This window comes from Monomorium pharaonis, chromosome 4 (assembly GCF_013373865.1).
Source record: "Monomorium pharaonis isolate MP-MQ-018 chromosome 4, ASM1337386v2, whole genome shotgun sequence".
NCBI classification, from domain to species: domain Eukaryota; kingdom Metazoa; phylum Arthropoda; class Insecta; order Hymenoptera; family Formicidae; genus Monomorium; species Monomorium pharaonis.
Window position 1 is genome coordinate 8581841 of NC_050470.1, and position 9684 is coordinate 8591524.

A 9684-nucleotide genomic window follows, 5' to 3' on the forward strand; every position below is an offset into this window, starting at 1 on the left:
TGACCCACTGGACGAACGATTTTTTCGTTCAACAATTTGAGACAAACGCTTTTTTTTTGTATGTACTTCGATTTCATGAGAATTAAGTGTTTTTACGGAATAAGAAAGTTTTTGAGCTTGCTAAGAATTCAGTTTTCGTTATAATTGCAAAAGGGAAAGGATCGGATATCGCGAATTCTGAATTATGCACACTAGTCGTCCTTCGCAAGGCAAATCGGAGATCGGCGTTTCCAAGTCCTAAAATAAATATTTGCGAGATTCTATAGTAAAGAAACAGCTATTTGCATACTGATCGGCCCCACCTTAGATTACCTTGAATATCTATCTCTTTTCCGAAAACTCGATTCGAGATTAGGCACTTTTGTCTCAATAAAACGCATCTTCATCCGATGAGACGTATAAGCAATCGCTGCAAAAAAAAAACATGCCAACAACGAAAAAAACCGCGATCAAAATAAGAAATAAATAGACTTATAAATTGATTGTAAAACGTACATTTGCATTCTTCAAATCTCTCGAGAGAATGGAGAAATAATTCTCGGCATGCATGCTTAATGTCATACATTATAAGGCACAACAACAGGCAAGATCTAAAATTCTTGTTCAGGAATGTGATCCGTTGGCCTCTCAAAAACGCAAATCTCGAGGAATGCAAAACAGGAAATCTTAATTGGATCCCCAGTTCGCATCCTTATCGTTATAAAATTGTGATACAGTTACACGCAACAGTACTCAGGTTAATTCGTACGTTTCATGTCGAACGGAAATGACTCCGTCGTATTCGTCTTGCTACTAAATGTGTCAGCTGTGCGAAAGGATTCGAGGAGAATTCCCACTGTGAAAAATGTCGACATTGGGTGGCCACGGTCAGGGTCCCGGTCACGCGACCCTGATTCCGCGTCTCCGCGATTTCACGCTCGCGACACGAACACGCTACCGGATTTTCTCGTCTTCCTGTCGTGTACAGCTCGCGGTTAATTGCGTGGAAAATGCATTGACGGCATTTCATTTCTGTGCGGGCGAAATCGAATGAAATATGCGGAAAATATGTCGTTCACAGGGGACAAAATTTGAGACACGACGGGAGAAAAAGGACGCGTATCGAAGAAAAATTTTATTCTTCCGTAACTGATTACACCATTAAGTAATAATTAACCGTTAAAATGTTTTACTTTGCGTGAGGTTTACTTTAATTTCTGCATTAATTAAAAATATTCTGTAGCTAAGACTAGGGACATAGAGATAATTGCACGTTTTTCTCCGATTAAAAAGGGTGAATGAATTAAACTGATTAGACGCAGACCAAACAAAGATCATTTAAAGGACCCTTGTACTTGTTATTCGTCTGGTATGGCAGACGATTCAGTTCATGTTGTTACACAACAAATTTGTGATTTCACCTTCGTGGCCATGTTCTGCTTCGTCGATATGAAGAGCGACCTAGAGAACGACGAATCCCATCTCTCGTTAAAAGACAATCGTTCATTTCCCATGCTCAGGCAATTTGTATGTGAAAAACGTGCGCCGGGAGGCTTTCCTTGGCGGTACCTACGCAATCTTTGACCTATAAAGGGCAACGTGCATACACCACGCCGCTAGATATACGACTTCGCGGATTCTCGTTGTAATAAACAACAGGTTTTGTACGAGGATATGCGTGCTATAAAACTGTAATTGTTCGCTTTCAAATACAATATTTCAAATACACTTGAAAATACAATATACAAGATACATAAAATTGGTTACTACAATTTACATTACAGTTTGATTTCCGCCTCAACGGAATTCCGTAAATTTACATCGTCCGCTATTAACATCGACGGCGTTGAAGAGTTAGCTTTCAGGCGACATCCCGACGCGTACGAGATTCCTACGTGCTAAAATGTCACATCTCGAGTCAAGGTACTAACTAGTATATTAATAGCAAAGCAGCACGTTGCGTCATTCGCGGGAAAGGGGAAGCGCCATTAACGTTTTCACATAAAATGGAACTATTGGAATGTCCACATTTCCCTTATCTTATGAACGGCGACGGCGCGTTCGGCCACCGAGGAGGTAGGTACGGCGACAAGATCGGAGTCCAGGGAGTGACCCGACGATGAAAAGCGCAAAAGGAGGAGAGTGGGAGAGTGTGTCTGGTAGTGAAGCGGAGTGGGACCCAGTCACGAAGTCTCACGCCTTCCACCAGTACTCAGTCCGAAGACGAGCGTACTGGCAGCTAGTGGTTCGCCGCTCCGCTTCGAGACCGTCCGTGCGCGTGTGTGCGTGTTGGCGTGGTGTATGTGTGTACGTGCGGGCTCGGGACGGCACGAGAGGACGGCTACCCCGCAACGGCCGATGTGTCGGTGTCGATCTTGAGGCCCGTACCGTCGCGCCAGTTTCTTCGAGCCATCATCGGTCGCGGGGAGGTCGATTGATCCGCAGCATCGAGTCAAACGAGAGCAGCATCCGCCATTTTCGCCATCTCCGTGAGGCGTGAGGCCCAATGAGGCCCACCGGTACTGGTACAGTGATTCGCGCGGCCGACGCCTGCGGCCGCGCCTCTGGATTCCACAGACATTCAGCACACGGCCCTCAGGAATAGTCGTTAAATTCTCGCCGCCGGGTTATCGCCGGGCCGGGTTTTCACCGCTTCGTCGTTCTCCAAGGGTGTCCACGGCGCGGCCCTTGGTCGCGAGTGTACCATGTGCTGAGTGTGCGTATATACATATGACAGCGGCTACACGTGGAGGTGCTTTCAGTGAGGGACGGCTACGACGACGGCTACGCCACTGCGCCGCATACCAGCGAGGGCCCCGGGTCTGGTAGCGGAGAAGGGGATAGAGAAGCCTAGAGAGAACTGAAAGGAAGCGACAGAGACGGAGCACGGGAAGGGGCCACGATAGAGGAAAGAGGCACGAAAGGAAAGAAAGAGAGGGAGACGGAGACAGCGAAGGAAAAAAGAAAAAGAGAGAAGAAAGAGAAAAAGAAAGAGAGAGAGAGAGAGAGAGAAACAGAGGGCAAAGCTGGGCCTGATACCGGTGGAGAGGGAACTCGCAAGAAGGCGGCCATAATGGCCTGACGCGATCTCGAGCGAGCGGCTACAGCTGCTGCGAAATATCCGCGCCATCGAGTTCCTCTCCCGTTGCTGCGCGCACGTATTTTGCAACGTCGCGCCGCCGCCGCCGCCGCCGCCGCCGCGACGACGTGTACACGCCGCTTGTCCGCCTGTCTTTGGAAAGTAGCGACTGCGTAATCGACTGCAAGTGCTACCGGGCGGAGCGTAATCGCTCAATGAGCTCCTGAGTCACATCCGCGATTTTATGTTGCGCGTGGGAAACAAATTAGCCGCCGGCTAACAATCGACGTTACAGGGATCATATTCTCGGATATATCGCTGTCGCTAATCGGGAAGATCGACCGTTTGTCGTGGGACCAACGTATCACACGCATCGAAATCTCTAAATGGTTTTCTCACTTAAAACTGTTCTGGACTATTTTCGAGTGTTCTTTCTCTATAGCGATGCGCGATTGACTCGATAACTTTTTTTTATTAAAAAATAATCAGCTGATAAAATTATCTGTAACTGAATTAAATGAATGTTTTTTTTTTTACTTTCTATGACCACAGAGTATCGATTGTCAAAGACAGTTTTGATTATCAACAGATATCCATTGCGTTCACAATTTCCAAATTGTGTCACGAGGTTGAGTCTTTCTAATCAATAAGTTAGTTGAGCTTAATAACAACAACAAAAAATGAGAGGAGCCAATCAGGACACGGCGACGCCGTATTGTCGCTGTAGAGTACTCTATTTGGGTAGCTCGGTACCTCACGCGAGCAAAGAAGGACTCCTGGGCGTCCAGGAACCCCTGAGGGAGCTCTACCCCGAGCAGGGTGCGCTGGGTGCGCGCGGGATCGACTCCTGGCTGAGTGTTTGGAGCAACGGCTTACTCTTGGAGAATGTCGACGAGCATCGCAAAAAGATCACGCGATTCTTTCCTATCGAGTCGCTCCACTATTGCGCCGCGGTCAGACATGTCAAAGGTGGAAACGGCGATACGTCCAACACGCGTTTCCTGCCGTTGGACTCGCCGTTCGCGCGGACGCCCAACGCGAATCATCCACCTCTGTTCGCCGCCGTGCTGCGTAGAACCACCGGTATCAAGGTTCTCGAGTGTCACGCGTTCATCTGCAAACGGGACATGGCGGCCAACGCCCTGGTAAGGTGTTGCTTTCACGCTTATGCCGATAGTAGCTACGCGAAAGGTCTAGAGCCGTCGTCGGGAACGACGAACGGGGTCGCGACTGGTCATCAGTCGAACAACAGTCTCTATCACACTCTGGGCGGTTCGAGCACCACCTTGGACAGCCCTCAACCGACCCGTTTGGACACGGCCTCGACCGATGACCTCAGTCTGTACAACGGCGATGAGAATCACAAGGTTTGGGCTAAGGGTCGCGATGAGGTTGACGGTCTTTACCAGGAACAGGGAACCCTGCGAAGCACGAAGGGATCCAGACCACGCCAGTTGATTGCCCCACCACCGCCGCCACCACCGCCGCCCCCTCCCGCTCAACCATTGTTGCTGGAGGAATCTTCTTCCGCGCGACGGAAAGCTAATAAGAAGCTCAAGAAGATGAAGACTCGTTCGTTGCACGAGGACGCGTTGCAGCAGCAGCAGCAGCAGCAACAACAACAGCTTCTTCATCATCAGCTGCATCAAGGCGTGTACGCCAACGGCCACGGGCACCACACTTTGGGTCACCCCATCAGGCAGCAACATTATCATCCTGTCCCGCTACCACCCAGCAGTCGATCCGTCGCCGGTACCTTGGCTAGACCAGCACCGGTGCTTTTGGTACCAGCGGCCACCTTGCCGCGGAAGAGTCATCATCATCCGCGTTTAAGGCCTATTCCGGCGGCGACACCGATAGTCCCGGTCTATGCTCCTTTGCCAGTGGTACCGCCGACAGCGGCACCAGCGGCGGCCATTTATCCACCGGCCACATATGGTACCGCCGGAAACAGAGGCAGACGACACCCGGAGACAGATAGCTCTACTCTGGGCACGTCCAGAAGGCTAGCCGCCTCTCACGCGGATCTTACCGCGCCAGAGGTCGCCCGGCAGGCGGACAGTCCGGAAAACGAATCCCGCTTTGGTACCGGCATATATCGGCGGAAGGGTCATCTGAACGAGAGAGCCTTTTCTTACAGCATTCGGGCGGAACATCGTAGCAGGAGCCACGGCAGTCTGGCCTCCTTGGGCTTCAGTGCGCAGAACGGCAACGCGCTGCCGAAGGAGGATAAGAAGGATCGCGAGATCGCCCAGATGGTCGCAGGATTGAGCCTCAACGATGGACCAGAACGGACACAGCTTCCGAATTCAAGGGGAGGATATCATCATCACCAACAGCAGCAGATTCAACCGCTGCCCAGGCCGAGACCCCGTTAGAATCACTTCTTGAAATTGGTCTCTTGCAGTGTCATGCAGTCCGAAGCTTTCTAGGTGATCCAGATTTCTGGATATTTTTTTACAAAAGGAAATACTGAAAAAAAAAAACGGAGCATTTTTATGTTAAATTGACATACTCATCTTCTTTATCTGATATCTTGATCATAGGTTCGATGTGTGTCCAACTAACGATTTGCTAATGTCCCTCATTAGATTAGAATGCTAACAGACAAACGTGGTGTGTTTGAACGTCAATCTGGCTGCCAATAACGACAAAGTTATAATTAATAATTAATATCTTATCGTTCGATCGCAGATATTGTTCGTGGAATATTCACTTCTTTTATCAATGATGCTAAACAATTGTTTGAAATGAATCTTGCCTTTTCCGGTCGATCGCGTTGATGCAACGGCGACTTTGTCTGGGTTAACAAACATCTTGCAGCTTGCTTCTCCAAGCGTGACATCGGTGCTACAGTTACGAGCGATTTCACGTTCCGTCGTCATGTCACGTGGAAAAAGACTGCATTGCAAAACGTTGCAATTCCAACTCTCCGTAGCAAGTTTTGCCTAACGGTACTATGCAGCAGCAAGCGTATTTTAAATTGCATTTCTTAATTAATTCGATAACATTATAATTTATATCGATTCTTAAGACAAAAGTATAATTTTGTGTTGGGCATAATCATTAATTTAAATTTCCCGAAAGCATTTTATTGAATGGGATTAATATGTGCAACATAGAAATAGAGAATCAGCGAAACGTCATTTACACGATGACATAACGTTCTGAGAAACGCAACGACCTTTCTGTCGCAGAACAAACTAATTAAGTAGTAATTATTGTCGGCTTAGAAAGAAGACAGTTCTGCTTAGTCCGAAACTCATTAGATGAACGCGCGAAGCATGGCGGAAAAGGATACTGCTATATATATTTTTTTCTCTACAAAAATAAGTTAAAACGTTTGTGATTAAATTAACTAAGATTTCAATGTCGCCAGCATCAAAAATTCCTCAGATATTTAGGCACGTACTACTTTAAATACTAAAGCTTCAGTCGACTCTTAAGTTTTTATCTCTCTCTTTCTTATTTTCGTACAAATAAAGTAATATTTGAAAAACACTTTATTTTCAAATAATATTTTAATGATATATAATCAGAAATTAATTGACTGCGTGTAACGCATTTGTGCGATTTATGGAACAAAGCAAGACGATACGTTATATAAAGAACAGATAAAAAGTCTGGTCATATGTCTCGATATTTGCACTCGCAAATACGAAAAATATGCGAGTCGCGTACGTCACGTTGACCGAGAAAAATGTCCTTGATTACGACATTTTGCGGCCACACACTTGTTAAAGTTTTATCATAGCATATTAACACGAATGTCGTAAGCAAAAGCTTAAACGAAAAAGGAATTGCAGTCTCGTTCGAAAACGCGTGTTTTTCAATGCTTGAAAGCTCTCCAGAAGTCATGCATAAATTTATCACGTATTTATTATCAAATAAAAACTTCATTAAATTTTATTACTTTTATTATCGTGAAAAAAATTTATACCAAGGAAAAAATTATCTGCGTTGTTCACGATATTTCCGTTTGAGGACATTATTTTGCGAGAACGTTTTCAAAGAGGAGAGGATGACTACATATCGTATATTGTAAAAGATATTAATTCTCTATAAATAATACGAATGTCCTCACCGATTAAAAATACTTTTAATGCATCGAGATGCTTTTGCATAGACGTCAGTACCGGTGATGATCACGGCGGAGATCTTAATCGCTCAATCGCTATAATTAACACTTTCGCTTTACATCATTGAGATGCGGTTACGTAAATCGTCGAATCATGGGAAACACATTGATGTTGCCCACAAATTTTCGAAACTCGCTGAAATTTTGTCAGTTTCAATTCTCTCAGTTTCACATAAATGTCGCTCGAGGTGGAAAAAAAACGGCGAACTGCGAAGATCCTGAATGATTCACATACACGTATCAGTATTCAGTGATTAGTAATCAGGAACAGCGTAAGAACAATTATCCCGTCATTACGCAACTGGGACATAGCATTCAAATGCCGCTTAGAGGTTTCTCTTTCGATCGGCACGTCACCGAGCGCGTCGATTATGAGCGATAAAAAAGACTTCACCTTTCGCCATAAATTTCTCCGAGCCGTATAATAATAGGTGTTGCGGGGAAAAATGCGCGACGAAGGACAAACGAAACGGAGAAGGTCTAAAATTCGACATTCGTAACTTCCTCTAAATAAAGATATTGAAGAAATTACATTTAAAATATCATTGGGCACAACTTCCAAATAATATATTAATGAGATTTCGTAACACGCGTGAAATGAAACGAAAATAAACATAATCCTATGTAATATCGACTTTGCACTTTCCACAGTGGCATTGCATAATCGCCACGTTACCGTCGTGCCAAATTAATATTCAAGTGGGGAAATAATATGCAAAGCGATGTATAAACTTGGAATAACAAGCAAGCAACGTATTTATAGTAAACATATGACACCGCTGCTTAATCGAGGCGGGTCTTCGAGCAGAAAGTTGCGGCGACACGTAGGCATTGTTAATGCGTCGCCGCGTGACTTGCGCGCGCCGGAAGTGTTATGCAAATCGGGAAACGGCAGGTAGAGGCCCCTTCCTCCGAAGCGATCCTTCCATTAAGATCCTGCCGATGAAAGAGAGCCGCAAGTCATATCGGTAATGTGCATATTCAAAGATTAAATCCCCGCGAGACTAAATTCCTTTCTTCGGTCGATCGATTATCCGAGTGTAAAAAGAAAAGAGAGAGAGAGAGAGAGAGAGAAAGACATTTAGGAGAAGACATCGGCACAAATGCGACAAACGTAAAAATGTAAATAAAAAAAAAAACGAATTCCACGCCACTGATTGTTATCACTCGCGCCGGCTGTGCACACGGATGCACTTTATTAGTCACCGACTATCATTATCGCGTTGTTTTCACGCCAAGGTCTGCGACGCGGTCGCACAATTCCCTCTTTTCTTTTCTTTTCTTTCCTACCGTGCTCATTCCATCGAAATTTCGCGACGTCTGATAAAATAGAAATGTACCTCGTTACATTGCTCCGCAGCCACCTGTGTTGCTGAAGTAGAAAGTGAGTGTAAAATATTTATGAGCCCACCGCACCACGAAAGTGCAGGTGCGGGCACATGCGATACGAGCAAAGAGACCCACATACGTGTCTATCCACCAAATCAGCCAGTCAAAGCTTATTAAGCGAGCATGCCATTAAATCGCGCAGAAACGCCGGAGAGTGTCTTGATTTTAATTAATCGACGCGCATAACGAGAACCATTTAGCGATCGAAAGTGTTTCGCGAGGCGCGAGATTTATTTTAAACCCGTACCCACTCGGGCAGAAACGATTCGAGCGATATAGAATCGCATGGAGCGCGTTTTGCGCCTCTGGGAAACGGCCTCGTCGATGCACAACGGACAAATTTCGATTCGCCGGGGCATCACGGTTGCTCGGACGCGAGACGCGTTATTTCACTTACGGTGCACTTACCATGCGCCGTGCACGCGAGCCGCAGCCTTTCCGTCGCCGGCCACATTCCGTTCTCCCGTGTAATTTTCAGGGTTAACCGCCAACCGTCGTACGCGATACTCTAGTTTCAGGGATTGCAACGAGCGCTACCGGCGGAATGCAAATTACCTTGATTGGCGAGCCTTAAGTGGAGCGCGTTCTTTCTTTCCACGCTAATGAAAGGGCTTTTTGCCCGGCGAGTTCACCGATTTTCCAAATGAAAGTTTAGAATCTTGGGCGCTCTCCGAGGAAAGTCTGCGCTCTAAATGCTTTTACCTACCTGTACGGGAGAAAAATTATCGAATTACTAGACTATAACGAATTTCCAAAAAAAAAAATGGAGGAAAGGAAAATGCGGTGCAAGAATGTTAAACGATACGTGTATCCGACAGGAAGTGAAAAAGTTTTATCTAGCGGAAAGGAGAAGATGAGACGAGGTAAAAGGCTCTTCGGGTTCTCTTCTCTTTCATCGATCGACGACGCGTCAATATGGAAAATGTAATTATTTATCGGAGCCTTCGAAGGGAAGGGAATGTTGAAGGGACCTTCTTTTCCTGGTGCTTGGAAGTAGCATGTCGCGTTTCGTTGCGATTTCCAAGCCCGTTTGTTCTGACGTTTTGTCCGCCAGGATGCAGCCATTGTACTCGAATATATATATATATATATATATATA

The 9684-nt window shown here is 45.9% G+C and overlaps 1 protein-coding gene across 1 annotated transcript; it reads left to right on the forward strand.

Annotated features, from left to right (window-relative positions):
• Positions 1–1105: 1105 nt before the first annotated feature.
• On the forward strand, positions 1106–9349 carry LOC105835481. The gene has a single exon (XM_012678801.3). The coding sequence runs from the start codon at positions 3739–3741 to the stop codon at positions 5434–5436; it is 1698 nt and encodes a 565-aa protein (XP_012534255.1). The 5' UTR covers positions 1106–3738; the 3' UTR covers positions 5437–9349.
• The last annotated feature ends 335 nt before the right edge of the window (positions 9350–9684 follow it).

Bases quoted from the DNA above. Each gene is read 5' to 3' on its own strand.
- LOC105835481 (XM_012678801.3), top strand. From the start codon at position 3,739: ATGAGAGGAGCCAATCAGGACACGGCGACGCCGTATTGTCGCTGTAGA.